Source organism: Tasmannia lanceolata, unplaced genomic scaffold, assembly GCF_043159265.1.
Source record: "Tasmannia lanceolata isolate RefF3 unplaced genomic scaffold, GAP_Taslan_0.1 ptg000008l, whole genome shotgun sequence".
Taxonomy (NCBI): domain Eukaryota; kingdom Viridiplantae; phylum Streptophyta; class Magnoliopsida; order Canellales; family Winteraceae; genus Tasmannia; species Tasmannia lanceolata.
The window spans coordinates 12,970,786-12,991,847 of record NW_027518685.1 but is presented as its reverse complement, the minus strand read 5'-3'; the positions used below and the strand labels follow the sequence as shown (position 1 = coordinate 12,991,847).

General features: G+C 36.3%; 1 protein-coding gene across 2 annotated transcripts; it reads left to right on the top strand.

Moving 5' to 3' along the window:
• Positions 1 to 56: 56 nt before the first annotated feature.
• Positions 57 to 20,127, top strand: LOC143884408 (citrate synthase, mitochondrial). 2 transcript variants are annotated; one of them, XM_077387955.1, is made up of 20 exons: positions 57 to 480; positions 855 to 920; positions 1,600 to 1,662; positions 6,440 to 6,481; positions 7,100 to 7,165; positions 7,355 to 7,420; positions 7,594 to 7,707; positions 9,632 to 9,695; positions 10,908 to 10,990; positions 11,546 to 11,595; positions 11,683 to 11,760; positions 12,308 to 12,436; positions 12,543 to 12,585; positions 12,717 to 12,803; positions 16,706 to 16,807; positions 17,635 to 17,742; positions 17,856 to 17,906; positions 19,045 to 19,118; positions 19,336 to 19,387; positions 19,491 to 20,127. In XM_077387955.1, the coding sequence occupies exons 2-20, from the start codon at positions 870 to 872 to the stop codon at positions 19,581 to 19,583; spliced, it is 1,416 nt and encodes a 471-aa protein (XP_077244070.1). In that variant the 5' UTR covers positions 57 to 480; positions 855 to 869; the 3' UTR covers positions 19,584 to 20,127. The 2 variants fall into 2 exon arrangements, with proteins under 2 accessions (XP_077244070.1, XP_077244069.1); XM_077387954.1 differs by having other exon boundaries at positions 60 to 480; positions 850 to 920.
• The last annotated feature ends 935 nt before the right edge of the window (positions 20,128 to 21,062 follow it).

Genomic DNA, 21,062 nt, shown 5'->3' with positions numbered 1-21,062 from the left:
CCATATAGGGCAGTGCTTAGAGAGAGAGAGAGAGAGAGAGAGAGAGAGAGAGAGACTAGAGAGAGAGAGACTAGAGAGAGAGAGAGATCGGATCCATTTAAGATATTAGGGGGGTGATTTATCACTGCCCAAAATTAACTGCTGACTCATCTCCATCATCCGAACGAAGGCATGTTTTATGGTCAAGACCATCCATCCAATAGGCCCCACTGTACATAGCTCACAGCCCATTGGGTCAGGATCAAGAAATGAGTTTTGGGAAATGAAAATACTGTTAAAACCATGGTCTTTTTAAAAAAAAAAAAAAGTCTTAAACTATCAAAAAAATAAAAATAAAAATAAAAATAAAAGAAGAAATGAAACCCTAACTCCTCTATGACCTGCTTAAAGAAGATGAAAACTTTGATTCTTGGTTTGTTGCAATAGGTATACGGCTTCAAGTTTTTCTAGGGTTTTCGACGATCGATCCATTCAGTTTAGGTATGATTTTCTCCATTTTTTTGTTTTTTTTTGTTTTGGATTTAGAAAGCGCAAAAATCAGTGTGTTATTCTCTTCTTCTTGCTATTTGATTCTAGTTTCCAGTTCTTCATTTCACGTCTTGATTGATTTATAGACTCTTTTTTTTTTCAGTGATTCGATTCTTTATTTTTTTTTTAAATGGTAAAATGGGAGATGAACATCCAGTCAAATGTTAGCTTGAACTTTGTTGTTAATACGTAGTTCGATTTCTTCTGGTAATTAAATTCATGGTTGAGATCTCTTGTGGATTGATGCATTCTCGCCTTTTGTAATTGGCGTTGCTTTTGTTTTTTCTGATTTTTTTAAAGTCTTTTTTTTTTTTTTTCCAGAACAGGAAATCATCTGAGCAATGGTTTTCATCAGAGGTGTTTCTGTGCTCTCGAAGCTCCGTTCTCGTCTTGTAAGTAATATGATTCCCTTACTGCCGTAACGAAATTCGAATCTGTTCAGACGACATTTTTTTTTATTTGCTTCTGTATTGTGATTCAGATAATGCTTTTGCTGTAGATTTATTTGTTTTTATTTGCTACTGTATTACATGGATTTAAATTTCAGATTTTTTTTCAAATTTCGGTCATGTCGGCCGGAATTTTTACAATTTCCGTGGTTTTAAATTTCGACCGAAATCCAAAATTTCGGTGGAGACCAACACCCAAAATCCATAAAAACCGAAACGGTCATTTATTTAGGCCGAAATTTCTGTTTTTCTGGAAATTGCTCCAAAAAATCTGTTTTTTAATATTAATTTAATATTTCACCGAAATTTCGGTAATTTCGGCTGAAATTTAATATTGAATAAAATATTAGTTTCGGGTTTTGTACCAGATTTCGACCGAAATTTCGAAATTTCAAGGTCCGAAACCGAAATTTTAAACCTTGACAATTTCAGTCAAAATGACCAAATTTCGGTCGAATCCAAACCAAAATCCGAAATTCAATTTTCAAATTTCAGTCATTTTGGACCAAAATTTAAAACAATGATGTATTGTGATTCAGACAATGTTTTTCAAACATAAATTAGGAGTGCTGATGAAATATATGACTTTCTATCATTCTTCTTATGGAAATTCTTATTTCAGGTTCACCAGCCTTTTTTGAACGGTTCTGCCCGATGGCTGCAAATCCAAAGCACTTCCGATCTTGTAAGTGTTTTTCTCTCCTATGTGATGGAGACTTTTTTTAAAAGGACAAGAATTCTTAGGCGTATATAAGGCAATTTGTCAAATTTCTCTTCATTCTTTTTGCACTTTTTTTTTCCTTGCTAACAGAGAGATGAAATATTATTGGTGCTTTTTAAAGGTAGAAAATATGCTTAGAAACTCCTGTTGTGCTGTGCATCGAATAGAAGGATATTTGGTCTTACCAGCTTAGTGCTGGTTTGTTGCATGTGGGCGAAGCTGTTGAAAGTATAGAAGGACATCTGGCCCATTAGTGCCTTCCTCACCAATATCGGATGATCTTAGCTACTTGTCAAGAAGCCATATTTTAGATTTCCTCCATGAAGACTTAACTATTGATGTTTAGGTGTTCCTATGGATGGGGTCCATTCGATGTGGGACCAGGGCCATATTTGTCGCCTAGTGGTTGTCCACCAGATCAGTGTTCCTGATATCACATGGCATCTTGAACCCAAGCTTGATCGTCAGGGGCGGAGCCAGTAGTTTACACTTGTTTTGTGTGTGTGTGTGTGGGGGGTGGGGGGGGGGGCACACTATATGCCCCTATGCCCCTATTGATCGTTAGTATTGAATCCTAACAGTTATTATGTGTGTCACCAATAAGATCCAAGGTAGGGCCAACCAAGTAAATGATCAAGATCAATCAAATGTTGGAGCCACCTAAGTGAATGATCAATATCAATTAATCAAGCAGAGATGGAGCCCACCTATGTGAAGGGATGATCAATATCAATCAAAGGTGGGACTGATGGAGACCACCGATCGAAGAAGAATACATGTGGGGCCCATCCAACCAATAGAAGTTATTTCTTTCTTTTAGTTGTTGGGTTTCATAGGGCTGTATTTGTCTTTGTTTTATTAATTATGTAGTTGCTTGTTTCATTTAGGAGACTTGACTTTCACAAGTCCAAGTCCTTATAGGATTTAAGCTTAATTTTCTTTAGTAATTTCATTAGTTTTTTTTAGAGGTTTAATAGGATTGGAGTTCAAGTTTTAGGAGGAGTTTAAAGACGTGAATGGCTTATAAACTTCTCAAATTATATGAATAATCTTTCCAAGAGCTTCTAGCCCTTCTACTTTAATCATTCATGTTACTAAAATTTCTCTCTAATCTTAATCCTCTATACTGTTTTCCTTTCCTCAATTCCTTTTCACCGTTTTAGTTCCATTGTTTACCATCTGTTTCTTGAATCTAATTGTAGTTTTCTTGAAACTTAACTTTATTTCAAGATTTGGTTCCCATCCGCTATAATCAATCTTGTTGGTTTTAAATATCTCGATTGGTTAGCAAAGAACCCTGGTTATGATCTAATCACATGATTTTTGTATGGCTGATTGAATCTTTATTATTATTATTATTATTGAATGGCAAGAGGAGGATGGTAGTAAAAATAAAGGAACATGATACGAGAAAGTCAATAGAAGAGGAAAAAGAAAGGAAAAGTAAGATACAACGAAACAGTCAATGAGGGAGATAATCGGATACTTCTGGAATCCGGAACGGAACGACCATATATTCCGTTCCGGTCTGGATTCCGGCCCATTCCTGCCGATGCGGCCAGAATTCTGTTGGAATGGGGAATTCCGAACGAAATAGGTAGAATGCCATGTTTCGTCTGGAATTCCCCATTTTTTTGTTTCTTCATCTCCTCTTGTTTCCTCTTCTTAGTTCTTTTTTCTTCATCTTTCTTCTTAGTATTTGCATGTAAAGTCCTTCAAGTAAATGTCTTTACTATTTTTATTGTCCATTTACTTAAGATTTACATGTAAATAAGGGAATACCTCCCATTTGAATCTATTAAAAATAGTTTCAAGACCCAAATCTAGCAAGATAAACAACTTTTTTAGTTCTAGTACAAAATTCGAAAAAAATGGGTTGGGTCAAAATCTTAACTTCCATAACTTTCAAACAATGGGGTATTTTTCTAATTTAAAAATTCATGAATTCAATAATGTCCAAACATTATTAAATCCCAAAAGTCCGGTAAAATAAATATCATAATTTGGTCTCTAAAAAGTTTTCATCTTGTCAGGCACTAGTCAACACACTTAAGATTTTTCCTTTAAGTAAATGTTGGATCTTTTACATATTTTATTCATTTAATTATTTCTTATATTTTTCTAACCATTTTTGTTTTTTTATATATTTTTATATTTTTTACTATTAAAAAAATATTTCCCTCATCGTAGCGGAACGAAAAGTTTCGAACAAAACGCCGAATGAAACAGACAGAACACTGAAACGTTCCGTTCGAGTCGCCAAAACGAAACAGCGAACAAAACGGAATTTATAGCTTAGGTTAGCCTTAATCAATCCTATATGTATGTGTAACATGAATTTTCCTAACATTCCACCATCTTACTACTATTCATCATATCATTATATACTTGTGTGGAACTCAAGCTCGGACCTTTTTTTTTCGGCCTCATCCTCCCTGGAGTTAAATGTGTAAGCTGATGCTGATTGGACATGGTGCTTTGATACACATTCAATAATTGGTTGGTGTATGTTTCCTAGGGGATTCTCTGATTTCATGAAAAGTTCAGAAGCAAAATGTTGTTCCTAAATCTTCCGCTAAACCATAATATTGTCCTTTTTCATCAACATCTAATTAGGTGGCCTGGCTTCGTGCTCTTCTCTCAGACTTTGACATTACGCTTCCTTCTTCAATTTCCTTTATGTTGACAAAAAGAGTGCTATTAAGATTGCCACGAATCAAGTATTTCACGAGGGAACAAAGCATATTGAGGTAGATTGTCATTATATTCGACACATATATTCTGAAGGCTGGATCACGTTACCATATTTTCCTTTACCACAACAGCTTGTAGACATATTCACAAAGGCCATGACATGCGCCAGACATGAATTTCTAATTTGCAAATCGCTGTTTTATGATCTGGTGCATCAATTTGTGGGGGTATGAAACATGGGGGACTTATATACACCATCATTGGGTGTATATGCCATACTGAAATACCTTTGTAAGCGAGTGTATGATTAGATAGGAATTTCCTGTTATACCCCTTGGCTATTGTACTTTACTAAAGGGGCATGCTTGAGTTCCCCCCTTCATTTTTGTGTGCAAGCCTTAGGGCTTTTCTTCATCTTCATTTCACTTCTCATTTTCAGAGATTTTGATGGATTTGTCAGTCTCCCGCTCCTCTTTGGCCTTTTGTTCGACTGTTATTGCAGAGAGAATCAATCAGTCTCCCGCTCCTCTTAGACTTTGGAATAGGTGCAATGTAATGTAGGAATGGAGAAGAGTTGTCCTACCATATGTATGTGTATTATAAGATGGAGATATGGTTTGGGGCTCCATATTGAAGTGTTTCAGTGACCAACAGGTGTCTGCAAACCTTTTTTTAATGAATGGCGTGTTTGTGAACCTTGTTAGTAGCTGGTCTTTGCCTTCTCTCGAGTCGAAAGTAAAGCTTTGGAAAATCACACTGTTGGAAATCATGTGGAGTCTTTAGAAGGAAAGGAATAATTGAATCTTTAAGAGAATGTATTCTTGTATGTGTGGTGGCGTCTAGAACCAAATCTTCCATAATTAGCTCCGCCTCTATCCTCTAAAGACTTTTAGGGTTTATGAGGAAGGGACACTGTCAAACTCAACTCAACTCAACTCAACAAAGCTTTTATCCCAAACTAGTTGGTGTCCGCTAATGAATCCTTTAGAAAATTTTCATGAAGAAGGTTCATTTCATAGAAAAGTGGCAAAGTTTACGGCCGGCTGCCAACCTGACGCCAACCCTCCTCCTTTATCCTGGCTTGGGACAGGCTGTGAAAAACACAGGCGGAGTTGAAGGGCAACTGTCAACATGGAACGAAATTGCTTGGAACCTTATTATGAAGGTGAAATGTGTTGCCACTGTTGCCCATTTTGGTGAAGCTTAATTTTGATAGCAGCTCCAAAGGAAACCAGAACCACACAGGTAATGGAGGTGTGATTAGAAGCAACAATGGCATGTTTATTAAAGCTTTCTCCAGACCTATTGGGTTAGCTGATCTAATGAAGTAGAAGTCCATGATCTGATTGAAGGATTTGAATTTTCACAGACAATCCGATTGGCTATTTAGGGGTTGAAACGGCCTGGTAAATGTTATAGCTTGTGCATCAAATTGGAGTCCCAGACCATGTGGACTTGCCAACATCATTTCTCAGATCAAGGATCTGAATAGAGGAATTCCCCTAAACCTTACTCATGGTCCTAACGGCATGGTGGATTATTTGGTTGGGGAGACGTGGATAGGGAAGTCTTAGCTATGGACAATTTACTCGCCCCTTTGTAGACTTGCTGGTTGGGCTTGTCTTGTTATTCTAATTCAAGGTTGCATGTGAAGCACTTACTGGACTAGCACTAAGCAGAAAACTGTAGCATTTGTGTCCTAATGATATTGTATTATCTCATTATAAGTTATTCATGTGAAATTTGGAGACCACTGTGCGAAAGTAACCGCTATATATTCAGTGTACCAATTGGAAGCATATTGGTGAGGCTACTGTTCCTTTTTCTTCCTTGCGCTGGTATTCTCAATTATTTCATTTGTGGCTACAATGAGTGGCAAGTTAAATATAATATTTTTTTTGTCACATATTGACTTCTCTTTATTTCTTTCATGTTTTCATGTGTTCTTTCATGTTGGTTCTTTTCTTTTTGGTGGCATTCCTGAGATTTGGTTATTCTGCTGTCCACCAACCATTGTTGATCTTACAATTTATTTTCTAATTTGTAGGATCTTCATTCTCAGTTGAAGGATCTGATTCCAGAACAACAGGTTTGTTTAACTCTTCTTACAATGGCATATTGTAGATTGAGGTATTTTGCTTGATTATTCATATAATTGGACATCAAAATGGACCCAAGACCCGAGCCTTATGCTCCATATATATCTCCCACAGAGATTTTTGTTTACTTTTTTAGTTAAACTCATTTGGCCTTCTTTGTGCATTCAATTTTTCACTGTGTTGCTTGGTTTGATATATTTATTGATGAGATTTTGATGCGCAGATGAAGACATCTAAAGTATACTTGTACAGAAAATGGGTGTTTGTTGTATAGAAAGCTAGCAGAATTTTATTAATGTCTGAAAGTTTATTGAAATCTTTTTCATGTTGCAAAGGCATATATTATGTTTTGTGGTAAGTTTATATTACATATAGACGCAGTCTGTTTTGGCGTCTTTCACATTTCGTTAGGGCTGCAAGCCTTAATTTCTCTATTCTTTTTTCAGGATGACAACCATTTTCAATTTCCGTACTTCTAGTGTGATAGATTATTCAAAACAAGATAGAAATTTTTTTTAAGGCCAAACTCCTCTGTTGATTAGTTGAGACAGTATCCAGATTTTATTTTGGTGTATAAAACCTCAGTTGGCTCATTTGTGCTGTTGCAGGAACGTCTTAAGAAACTGAAAACAGAACATGGGAAGGTTAATCTTGGGAATACCACTGTTGATATGGTAAAAAAAATTCTCTTAAAGTATTTTTATTTTTTCTTAATATCAATCAGAATTGCTTGGCAGCAGGAACATTGAAGTTACACACTGATTTCTGTATTCATTGATTTGGTAGATTAACAGTCATAGTGCACTATTTAGTCCAATCATACAATTTCATATTAAATTATCTATGCCTTACTAATTGTTTAGGTACTTGGTGGGATGAGAGGAATGACAGGGTTGCTGTGGGAAACCTCATTACTTGATCCAGATGAGGTAGATTTTCTATATAACCTTAGATGTCAGACGTGAAAAATTATTTCATTTCTGGTTTGCTGTGAAAATAAGAATTCACTTTGATTGTGTTTTTTTTTTTTGGAATGCAATGGAAATTGGGATTTTTTTTAGAACTTTTTATCGAAAGAGTGAACTTTGATTGCTGCTTTCAGGGAATTCGTTTTAGGGGTCTCTCCATTCCTGAGTGCCAGAAAGTACTACCAGCTGCAAAACCTGGGGGGGAGCCATTGCCTGAGGGCCTTCTGTGGCTTCTTCTAACTGGGAAGGTGATCATTGTGCTCAGTTTCACTATGTTTTGTTTTGATGAATCTTCGATAATTATCACAATATTGTGACTTTTCTTTCCAAGTTTGGAGCAGTACACTAGATGCATGTGTAGTTTAATACCAACCTTATGCATGCCAATACTCAATACAGATCTTTTGATTTTAAATATCTTTTTTTTAATAGTACAATTGAAAAAAGTTACCATTCATGGAATCGAACCCCTGTTTACAGATGATTTTAGGGATTGGTTCCAGCACTGACATGTTTTAGTCGTGTTCGTTTTGTGTGAAATGCCTTAGTGCAAGTCTTTTAACCTTTCCTTCATCTTCCAATGGCCATCGTTTCAGACCACTTCTCCCCCTCTCTTCCATTACTTCCTGCCACGCCTTACTACTCTTTTGGAGACAGTAGTACCATATTTCTTTTTATGTTAAAAATATTTGGATAGATGATCTTCATTGGAAAGTAGATTCCCCACTCTCTGCCACCTCTTTAACAACTGAGGCGTACTTGCCACCACTCTGTCACAAATATTGTTCTCGGGAATGTCTCGGCAAGGGAAAATCTTGGGATATATTAAAAAAAAATCATTTTTTCGGGTTTATATCGGGAAAATGGTAAAAATAAAATCATATACTAAATATTAAAGAAAAATAGAGGGATAGCCTGTCGTTCTCTGATTGAAATGAATCACATTATTTCACGAAATATGAACTCAACTAAGTATAAACATGGTGGGGGAGCCAAAATAGACAATAGAAGCAATGGTCAAATTACCCAAGCAACTCAATAACAATGTTACCTCAATCAAGAAAATAGTCAACGGAAAACCATAGAAAAAAAAAAAAACAGAAACAAGAACCAAAAAGTGCATAATTCCCCAAAACCTAAAAGTGCATAATTCCCTAAATCAGAAACATCAAACCAATTGATAGCCAAAATAAATACCTAAAACAGAAATACCAGAAACAAAAAGATTGATGTCTTCCTGGTTTCCTGAGGAAAAAAAATCATATGAACAGTAAACAGATTGAAGAAAACAAATACACAACCTAAAAGAAAATGAGGAAAAAAAGTAGATAAGAAAGCAAACACACAACAACCTAAAAGAAAAGGAAAAAAAGAAAAATAAAAGGAAGCAAAATCAATGTTTTTCTTTGCTCAAACCAATCAAATGGAAAAAAAAAAAGCAGCAAAAATATGACTGGTGTTGTCTCCTGGGTTTCTTGGGAAAACTTATTAAATGAAAAGCAAAAAAAACAGATAACGGAGTAGATTTTGAAAATATTTTTATCGCGTCAAGGAGAGGGTCAATTTTATCGCGGAAAGGAATTTTAGGTCTTATAACACAGAAAAAATTAAAGTAAATGTCGCAATTTTATCGTGATAAATTCGCGGTTCATTTATTGTAGTGTTTTTAAAATTTTCTCGGGTTTTTAACAGTTTAATCATTATAACGTGTTTTCCCGTGAGATTTTCAAAATGATATTTGTGACATAGCCACCGCTCGAGATTGAGCTTCGGATTTCATTTTGTGTTCCTCTCTCCACTAGGTTATGGGGTGTCTTTTTCTGCCTCACGACCAGTGTTTTAAAATGCGAATACAGGTCAAAATGCGGCAAAAAAAATCCTAGTCAACTAAGCACGATGCAGTCGAGAACTCGGTTGACGCGGCTGAGTACTCGATTGACGTGGTCATAATTCGGGAGAGTCAAAGGAGTTTTTATTTATTCCAATCACTATCTTGCTCACATGCATTTTATCTCTTATATTAGACACATAATTTGAAATGTACTTATAGTTGTAATTCTCTGGCAGGTGAATGTTTTTCATGTTTGTTGGAGTTTGCCATGTTTGTTGGAGTTGATGGGGTGAAGAAATGAACCCGATGCAGATATTAAGTAAATTTCCTTTGTGTCTTAGGTACCAAGTGAAGAGCAAGTCAATGCACTATCCAAGGAATTACGCAGTCGTGCAAGTGTTCCAGGTATTGTAGTAACTTCCTTTGATAAATTGTTTTTGATTAGGGAAACTGTAATATTCCTTCACACACAAATAGGATGTAAACAACTTCATTTTTTCCAGTCAAACATTTCTGATCATAATCACTCCAATAAATATAAGCTGTATAAGCATGCAGATGGCCCAGTGCACGAGGCTCCCGCCATTGCGGGGTCTGGGGACGGCTAGATGTATTAGCATGCAGATATAATATGGCGTAGCCGGAAGTGCGAAGAACGACCATGTAGCCCACGTCATAATATATAAATTATAGCATCTAAGTGCAGGAAATTTGTCATTATTCTCAGTAATTCCCATGTAAATAAATGTGTATCTAAGATTTTTTTTTCTGGCCGGATACTTCTGGTCATGTCAATGAAATAATCCCCAAATATAAGTAAAATCATGTAGACATCACATTATATTAAATAATTTCTAGATATAAAGAAACATGTTTAACGTTTAAGCGTGGACATCAAAATACAGCAAAAGGGACAGTCATCTTCTCACTGATATCAACCTGTTAATATGAATCTCGGACAAGAATGACTAACATGATATTTGACATGGCATCTTTTTCAAAAAAAATGAAGCATCACTCTTTCATATTAAAGTGGCATCTGGTATGCGGTGATTTACCTACTGCAAAAGTTTATTCACTGCCATACTTATTAAGTGCATTTTTCATTTCTGTCACTGTCACTTCCTGGAACATTGGATGTTTTCTCTATGGAAAATGATATATTCTCCCCCTTTTCTTCCCCGGGCTACCCCCTTGTAGTGTAAAAGAGTAGTCATAAATGCACTAGAAAGGGGTGGCCTGAGTAAGAAAAATGGGTGAATATGTCGCTTCCCTTTATCTATTTACTTTACTCTTTGGAAATCTATTTTAGTTTTTATATTTTAGGCCAATACATGTGACTACTTGATTCACAACAATGTATGTCTACTTTGATTTATCAGGATTTGTCCTTTTTTGAGTTTCTCAGTCTGTTAATCTCTAGTGAAAAATCACTTTTCCTTCATTTCATTTCAGTAACTATATTCTTTATTGTTTTTCAAATCATTTATTAGAGCACATAAATGATGGGATGCTTGTGAATTTATCTAAAACTTATCCTTCCATGTCAAACTGACATTCTAGTAAATCATAATCCAAGAGCTTGTTGATAATCATGTTTTATCATTTTCATTGCAGATCATGTTTATAAAACCATCAGCTCTCTCCCTGCAACAGCTCATCCAATGACTCAATTGGCCACAGGTGTTATGGCACTTCAGGTTGATTCATGGGCTTCTAGTTTTTTTTTATTGAAAATTCAATGGACTTGTAGTTGACTTTCTACTTGATTTGTTTGATACTTTTGTTGGTGACTGGGTTTTCATTCAAGCATCGTTGTTCCCTAATGGGTATCTGCTTGTTCTCACGTGTGAGGGCGCCTAGATGTGATCATGCATGTGTTACCAATTACTAGAGTACATGGTGCTCAAAATCTTCACGCTTCCCCGTCGCTTCCCTTCACACTTCCCTCTTCTCGCCTTTGCAAAAGCCTTCGCTTCCCGTACTGGCAACTATGGTCTAATTCACTAGCAAAGGCTGGTGTTAACGGAGGTGTTTTTATAGAGGGGCAATCTCTGCCCCTGCTGTAATTTTTGCTTTATTTTCTTTGGGTTTTTTTAATAAAGAGTAGTCTTCTTCCAAAAAAAAAAAAACTCAGGCCATCAATCCTTGAGTCGACGCTGCGAAATATCATTTTTTTATCTGTTCGTATTCTTGAATGTTCTTCTGCTATTTTCTTTTCATCAGTCTTTCTTTGTATGTTATCCCACTGTCAGGCTCAAAGCGAATTTCAGAAGGCATATGAGAAGGGGATTCATAAATCAAAGTAAGTCAGTTAACTAGTCATGTTGCTGCTACTTATCTGTCATCAAGTTGGTTACATGCTCTTCTACTTAACATATTTTGTTTTTAGGTTTTGGGAGCCCACATATGAGGACTCATTAAATTTGATCGCCCAACTTCCAGTGGTGGCTTCTTTTGTTTACCGAAGGTAAATAAAGCCCTGACCTACAGCATTTATCATTTTACCTTAATCTTGTATTCTTTTTAACTGATGTTCCTCTTACGAAGAAACAATTTGAAAACAAGAATTGGTTTCCGATCGAAGTGATTTTTTTTTTTCATTTTTCTCATTTGCAAGAAACTACGTATGCACTGCCACGATATTGGCACTCATCTCTTTATTTTACACGCTCATTGGCTGTTACAATTCTCAAAATGCCATCAACAGCCAATCACATGACTTTTAAATAAAGAGAGGGTGCCAATATCAAAACAAGGAAAAAGGGACACAATCTCTCAGTGTGAGTGTGTGTGTGTGTGTGTGTGTACATGTATATGCCTATAGCCAGCATACTATGTATATATTAGAAACTTATAACATTGATGGCTACCTGACATACATAATTTGATTTATTCACTACAAAACTTATAACGCCTGCACAAAACATTCCTTTATGCACTTTTTTTGGACAGTATAATGTTTAGATGACATTCATATTTTCATTTTTGAGTGACATCCTTGCTGTGTTTTGAAGGATTTACAAGGGTGGACAAATTATACCTGCAGATGATTCTCTAGACTATGGTGGAAATTTCGCTCACATGCTAGGATTTGATAGTCCCAAAATGCAAGAGCTGATGAGGCTATATGTCACTATCCATAGGTGGGTGGTTTTCATATCATTCAAGAGACCCTTCTAATGCATTCAAAGAGCTAATTAACTTCAATAATCACTTGAAGTCGATACTTATCTGCAGTTTATCTTGCAGTGACCATGAAGGTGGAAATGTTAGTGCTCACACTGCTCACCTGGTAAGTCACCATAAATACACATTGCTTGTATATTTACCTACGTACGCATTAGTTTAAATACACATTGGTTGTATATTTACCTAGGTAGGCATACGGATTTTCCATTTTCTGAAAGGCATGCTAAATTGCAGGTTGCCAGTGCTCTTTCAGATCCTTACCTTTCATATGCAGCTGCACTAAATGGTTTAGCTGGACCACTCCATGGCTTGGCTAATCAGGTACTGTTGTCTCTGTTGGTGCCTTTTTTCTGTTCCATAATTTTATTTTCTTGAAAAGAGACTTGGGCAGTTTTCAATTACTTTTGGTATTTCATTGTTCGACTTGTTGTCTAATGTTAGAAGAAGTGGATAAGGAAGAGGAAGGAAAAGAAGAGTGAGTGAGAAGATGAGGAGTCTCCACTAAGGAGTCCTCTCATGTAAATGATGGGAACTCTTCTTCAAATTTTAACAATTGATTATTATTTTTTTTTCAAATTTTCATAATGGGTCGAACTCACATTGTCTTTCCGTAAAGTTTAAATATTTAGAAAAGAGTCAAAGGACTACAGGATTTGCACTACCATGTTTTGATAATACGGTGAACTCACCTTGTCTTTTCGCAGGCTATTAAGAAAAATAGCAAAAAATTAAGAAAATCTAGATGGTTCATAGTGAAGGCTATTTTTTGCTCTTTAAGAAAAATAGCAAAAAAATTACTATAAATTCTAGGAAGAAAGTGTACTTCATTTTTCACATTTTGCAAGCATAAGTTCTCATTGAACAAAGAACAAAATACTATAAACCTCAAGACATGTATAAATATAATACAATCTACAATCTAGATGGTTCATTTAATGATATAATGTTGCCAAGTGATGATTGAGGCAATTCATTCCTCCATTGCACTGTTGATTACAAAATTTAAATTGAGATGTACTCCCTAGATTGATCTCTAACTCTGATTCACGTGCATATTTCCATGCAAAATCCTTCATTTCCACCATACACCACCAAATGCTCAAATACACTTGAAAACAACTCAATAAGCTCCCAATCAACATAAAACAACACAAAAGAAATGAAAAACAAACTTCATTGAAAAAAGGGTTTTTCTACAAGTTGTAGCAATAATTTCTCATTCTCCAAAAACTAGATCTTGATGAGAAACTAAGTGTGCATTCTTTAACCTTTCTTTGGAATGATTTTTAGAATTTTTCATTCTAGAGAATGGTAGAATGAAAAATGAAAGAATTGTGTTCTTTTTACCACAAATGAAGATATTCTTAACTAATTCCTAGGCACCTTTATTTGGAGCGACTTTTTGTCGCTTCCAAAAATAAGAAACGATTCCTCAGGGTCTTGCGTCCACTGCTCGCTATCTCCAACCAAAAAAAAACAGTACCGCCCCTCTCCTTTCCCCTGTCCTCCCACTTTCTCTTCCAAAATCCCCCAAAGTCCTCCAGATCTCTCGTGAGGTTTAAACTACGACTGAGAAATGGAGAGGAAACCATGTTCTCTGGCAGATCTCATGGATGATGATATTTACAATGAAACCCTAATGGAAGGAGAGATGAAAAGGAGTCAGAGAAAGCAAAAAAAGCCGATTGGGGAAGGAATGTAGACATTGAAGCCCTTGTTCGGAAGGGATATGCCGGAAGCAGAAGAAATTCCGGCCCATTTGCACGGTTTCATGTCGTATTCTTTCCAGGTAAAGAGAGTGAGGTGTGGGTCGGTTGTGATGGCCGTTTTCAGGGCAAATAGAGAGAGACCAGCGCGTGGTTAAAAGAGGAGGGCGAAGAGGATGAAGACAAACCAGGAAAGCCAAGTTGGGGAATCTCCATTGCTTCAATTTGACTTCTTTTTTTTGTAGGGTTTCTGCAACATGGTGTTGTTTCTCATGGGGACCTTAGTGAAATCCAAGGATCCAAATATAAAAGTTCCTCCTAATCATCACTTCAACACCAGGTGAAACGAACCAGATCAAGATTAAGGGCCAATAAGAAAAGGAATCCAAGGTAAACAGCTACCCCGATCAAATTTATACAAGACAGCTGATATTGGGGTTATAATCTGAGATTCAAGAATGGATATTGGCCTTCGGTCTGAGAGGGTAAATCCATAACAATGTATTTTACAACTAATTAACAACTAACATAAAATAATCACAGCATAGATCAAATTGAATGACCATGCACAAACGGATATGATTCCACACTGTAATGTAGGCCATAGTACCCAAATGAGGCTTAGTTTTCTTTCTGATGAGGGTGGCGGCTAGGCAACGTACGGATTATCGACGGCCATCATCTTTGAAGATTAACGCAGTAAAATTGGCCGTCCAATTTATTCGAATCATTTTTTTTTTCAATGACAGAAAGAACATGATTCTGTTCCCAAAAAATAGAAAAAAAATTCTTTAAAATTTGTTAAAGAACACAATTCTAGTTCTTGAAGCACTCCAAAGAATAAGAATTGATTCTGACTTCAAGAATGAGAATTATGAGAATGGTTAAAGAACACACCCTAAGTGACAGATTCTGATATACAGTTGAAAAGTAATTACACTGGAGATCTTGATGAGAAATGTAACATATTTCGATTATGCAAAACGATTGAAAAGTAATTACAAAAATAGATTTTCCACAAAATAACCTCAAAAAACCATTTCATTTTTCTCGTAGAAGGTCGTTTTTGTTAACAAAATAGCCTTTATATAACACTTTAGATTAAGATTAAGATTAGAAAAAGAAAAAAAATTAGGGATGGTTTTTGCCTCTTTACATTTTATTGCAGACATGCTTGTGAGGCTTATGCCTTAGATGTGAGGCGCTTTGAGGTGTATGCCTCATGGCATATGCCTCAATGCGCACTCCTCGGATGAGTTTTAGAACATGATATTCATATATGGTTCAAGACCTTGGTACTTCAAATGAATTTTTTAAGGCAATTGTAGAATGAATATTCTATTTAAGATCTTTTTAGATACTTTCGACTTTAGTTTTTCGCTTTTTCTGTTACTCCATCTCTTGCATCCACCCCATTTTCTGCTTCTTGTTGCTTTTGGAAATGACTGGGATGGAAGACATGTTTAGAAACTCTAGGGACAAAGTGGGGCATCCTCTGGACCATTAGGTTTAAGGACGGAGCATGTGGAAGGAGGACGTTGGAGATCTTTTGGAAGGCCTATGGAACTTTAGTCAAAATTTGTATGGGTCAAAATTTGGATGGGATACTAGAGGTTGCAGTGTCCTCATTTAATGTTATAGCTTGGATATTGGAAAGGAACTTGGGCTTTGGAGGTTAGTGAATGCTATCAATGCAATTTCGGTCTTGCTAGAGGTTTCAATAAATTGTTGAGACATATCAAGTTAAAATAAAATGAGGTAGAAAATACACTAACCAGGGAGTTCTTAGATTGGAGTTGTATGTTACCTTAATCTCTGCTCGCCTGATGACTATTTCCTTTTCTCTTTTTTTATTAAATTCCCATTTATAAAAAAACAAATAAAAGAAAAGAAAAAACCTTGGACTCCTGTCTCAAATCTGAGAACTTTATATCTAAGTGTAATTTCCACATTGGCGAGATTATATATTCCTATGCAGAATAAGTACCTCTCACAATTTCTACTAGGAATCAGCCCAGAATTTAGTAGTAAGGTTACGACATTGTCCATTTCACTTTTATTTTTATTTTTTTAAATCTTTAGCCAGCATTGGAGGTTGGTACATATTTGATGTGGAAGTTATCACTTACTACTAAGTTTCTTGAATTTCACAAATTTTCGTAAGCGTATGCATTCTGAGTATGTGTTTCACTTGATTCAAAACTGCTTCTCATGAAAACCAGTTCAGCAGGTGAAATGCACTTTTCAGGCAAAACCGCAATACTTTCTCCTACTAGGTGTTGGCAGTTTTTGGGATATTGTATCTTACTCTCCCCTGGAATACTGTTCCAAAAGTTCTTAAATTTATGGAGTTATTTATAATGCTATGAATTTTATTATGTGCTTCTGTGTACACAATTATGGTCATTTTGTTGCATGTCTTTACTTCCATTTTTTATGAATTTAATTATGTACTTCTGTTATGGTGATTGTGTTGCTTGTCTTTACTTTCATTTTACAAATGGTTAATGGTTACAGGAAGTCTTGCTATGGATCAAATCTGTAGTAGAAGAATGTGGAGAAAACATAACAACGGAACAATTGAAGGACTACGTCTTGAAAACTTTAAATAGTGGCAAGGTAGGAATCATCACTTCTGCACTACTTGTACCTCCCTTGGTTCCTTGGTTACGCTCAAACTTACTCAGCTAACCATTTCCATCTCTTGTGTATGTTGACAATTTGATTGTCAATGTTCCTTTCTGAATAGTTGTGAATGTTCATATCTATGTTTATTGATTAGCAATTGATGAAAATTTTTTCACAGGGTAGTTTCTTTTCCATTGATATTTTTTGGGGGGAGAATAAGAGAAACTAAAGTTTCACATAGTTGAAGTAACTTTGTCGATTATGGGTGACTATCCTCAAATTGTAGATACCATCCATGAGAGCTGCTGAAGCTCTATATACTATGGCTGATCAACCATAAAAATGTAGGCCTTCCTAGAATAACCTGTGCCTGATTTTCTTTTGCAAATGGACCTATGAAGTCATTGCAGTTCAGAGACATCACCAGGATAAAGCATTACGGAAGTATATTGATCTCCAGATGGTTATATCTAAAGGGTCATGTAAACCCTTTTGATAGGGGGCATTAGGTAGAGCTCTGTGCAAATGGAAAACGTTACATAATCTAATGGTCAACGTCTACCTACCGCTTAGCAACAGACAAAAAGCTCCGTTCCAGTGGAACCCATCCTCACGTCCTTATGGACTGGAACCTTAGCCATCATTAGGAACTTTGACTCTTGGAGCTATAGCCCATTAGATATTATGCCAAGTGTGAGACAATGTCAGTGTATCCTTTGGTTTCTCATGTGACATTAAAATTTGGCTTATTATCCTTGCTTCTATTGTTAGATAGTTGTTTGTTTGTTTGATATAGAGTGTTGAAAATGTTTCCACAGGTTGTTCCTGGTTTCGGGCATGGGGTTTTGCGTAAAACAGATCCAAGATATACATGCCAGAGGGAGTTTGCATTGAAGCACTTACCTGATGATCCACTATTTCAGCTGGTTAATATTTAAAACTTTCCATCAAATGTCTCGGATGTATTTTGGTTTTTTGTATTTTTTTTATGGGGCACTCCATTGTGTGCTACTAACCTAATTTAACCTCTTTTGTGCAGGTTTCAAAGCTTTATGAAGTTGTTCCGCCAATACTTACTGATCTTGGAAAGGTAAAATTATCGATTATGCCTTTTTTTGTCTTTCTATTCTTTAGGGGGAGAGAGGTTCATGTTCAGGTAGCAATTTTTTCAGAAATGTATGATCAGTAGTATATCATCAATTGGGATGCTTAAACAATGGATGCTTTTTTGTTTAACTCGGGAAATACTTAAAAATTAATTGGCCTCCAAATATCTGATGATGTGGGAAATTACAAATTTACAATACGTCGTCCACGTTGTGTGTGAGATATCATTGTTAGTGACCAATTAGTTTAGAGAACTTCTATGAAATCTCATTCTTCTGCGTGGGTAATCAACAGGCTTATGGTCTTCCCTAATACATGAATTGGAAAGGAGATAATGGGCCACTTTTCCTGATTTCCCTTGTGCTTTCCAAGAGACTGTTGGGCTTCCATTTACAAGGATTGAAAAATATGTGGGCGGAATGCAATTATTGGACCCACATTCCTGAAGCCCATCCTCATCATAATAGATTCAAGAAACCCGCCTACATGGTCATTCACCCATTGACACCATCTTGGGAATTGTAATTAACCAATGAGAGAAGCTTAAAATAAAGAGAACAAGGAGATTGTTACCGACCGCAACCCATTGGCACTCCCCACCTGATAACGTCGACGCAATCATCGACGCTAAGCAATCTTCATAACTCAGCTCCAAATAATTTCACTATGCATTTTAATTATCAAAACGATCAAAAAATTAAATAATTGGTCAGCACCAGGTTGGTAGCACCTTTTTCCATGGAGGGAGGAATAACCCCATGCCAACATCCATTGAGAAATATGATGACTTTCTTGTGAAATGTTAAGGGTGTGTCCTTGCGTTTTAAGGAGTGTTGAGTCACTGGTCTTTAATCGCCATTTGGTTCCTGATCTATCTGGAAACTCTTGCGGGCTATTACGTAGTGTGTTGTGAATTTGGTTTTCCAGTTTGGTCTGTATGGGCTGTCTGCAGTTCCTCTTGTTTGTTGTTTTTACTTTTTCAATTTGCTTTTGCTTGATCGGAACAACAAATAATTTTCGTAGCAAGAAACTATAGCCTTAGGAATAAATCATTCCCGTTTTCTGATGTGAATTCAACTTCACTTGACATTGATTGTATGTGAACTTTGGGCTGCTTGCAGGTTAAGAATCCATGGCCTAATGTCGATGCTCATAGTGGGGTTTTGTTGAACCATTTTGGTTTAACTGAAGCAAGGTATGGGGTCCTGTCCTCACTCAACAGCATAACCAATGCTCGAAAATCTAACAATGAAAATTTCCATGGATTTTTTGTTACATTTGGATTTGCAAGCCCATGCATTTTGAGTGCAATTTCTGTGTAAATAGAAACACAACAACATAATTTCATTCCAAATGCCACTCTTGTAACATAAAATCAAAGATGATATTCTGTGAAATATATTCCTGTGCAGGTATTATACTGTTCTTTTCGGTGTCTCGAGAAGCATAGGAATATGCTCCCAGGTACCTCTTTTCTTTTCTTTTTTTTTAATCATCAGGTGATCAATTATCCACCCCATAAGGGTTCTCTTTCCTAACTTTTCTAAATCCAATATTTCTAATGCAGCTGATATGGGACCGCGCTCTCGGTTTGCCACTTGAAAGGCCAAAAAGTGTGACAATGGAATGGCTTGAGAACTACTGCAAGAAGACCTCCTGATGCTGTTAATATCAAAGTTAATGCTTAGAGGCCTCACGATTTTTTCCACAAATAAAAACAGGGCTGAAGAGGTGTGTGAAGCTTAGGCTTGTTTATGTTATTTTGGTAGGGAGATGAGTTTAGCCGGGTGAAGTTATTCTGCTGCCCATAAATTTTTTGGGTCATGCCATTCTGATTTTCTGGCTTGTGAATTACTGCAAGAAGGCCTTTGATACTGTTAATAACAGAATTGAGGGTTAAGGGCAGCATGATCATCCTAAATAATAACATAATCCAGGGCTTGTGAATTGCTGGATTGTTAATGAATTTTTGCAGGGAGATGGTTTTAGGTTTGTGCTTTTGTAGTTTTCCTGATTCGAATTTTGAAGGTATTTTGCAAATTATTTGTTGTTTTGCTCGATTTTTTTTTGCTGAACGATCATCAAACACTTGGCAGTGCTTTCATGTCATATGTTGATTGTTTTCCTTAACAAACAACAATTGTAACACTTTTTCAAGACTATTGTGTTGTTGGATGCCTCAACTCGGGCAAGTTTTGGGTTGACTCAGCGAGTTTTAGCATTATGTAACCTGGACAAGTGTCACACCACTAAGCTGTGTAATGAGATACTGAACATGTAGAGCGTCATCCTACAATGAACCCAACAAGAAGATGCCTTTATTAATTAATTCAACGAAACGACTGAGATAAACACTATTTTTGTTGAATCACTAGAATTCATTGATAATCTGCCTACATGGAGGAAATATATCAGGTTGTGATTTTCTAGGCAATTTTGTGGAAAGCCATTTGTATAAAGTCTAGTATGTAAACAAAGGAAAGCGTGTGGGGTTTTAACCCTAGTCTAAATGAGGGTGATAGTACCAGAAACTCTTACATAACGCTAAAAGTAGTACAATTGTATGTTCCCCTTGGGTTTGGATTTTGGAATAAATGGTTAACTTATTCTTTGTTAACCAACATCTAATATTGTCTACATCCAATGGAGAGGCTCTATAGTTTCCTGATCACTACTTGATTAGAAACGTTCCTGTGACTACTTTCTTGTGACAGATTCGTATGGTGAATGATCAAACAGTGGAGACACAAACCATTAAAGTGAGAAATACAGAGAAAAATATAAAGGGGGTTACAAAAATAAAAGTGGGAGGTAGGCGAGGCAGGCCAAGGCTTTCACTTGAAGACTTTAATTTCTCCACTTACGCAGGTGGCTACCATGGAAATGAGTCATGAGGTTACAATGCCTACACCAAGAACAAGGGCTGCATCCTTAGTTCAAGACAATCAGCATGCCCCGCGCTTTTAGGCCCTGTTCGTTTGAGATCGTGACAACCCATTGTAGCCTCCAAACCAATTATTGGACTCAAAATTATTTTCACAATCTCAAACGAACTGTAATATTTTATAACAAGTTGTTCAGATGATTTTACTGCAATAACTGATGAGTGAAACAAGAAAGGAGGCATCTAAACCAGTGT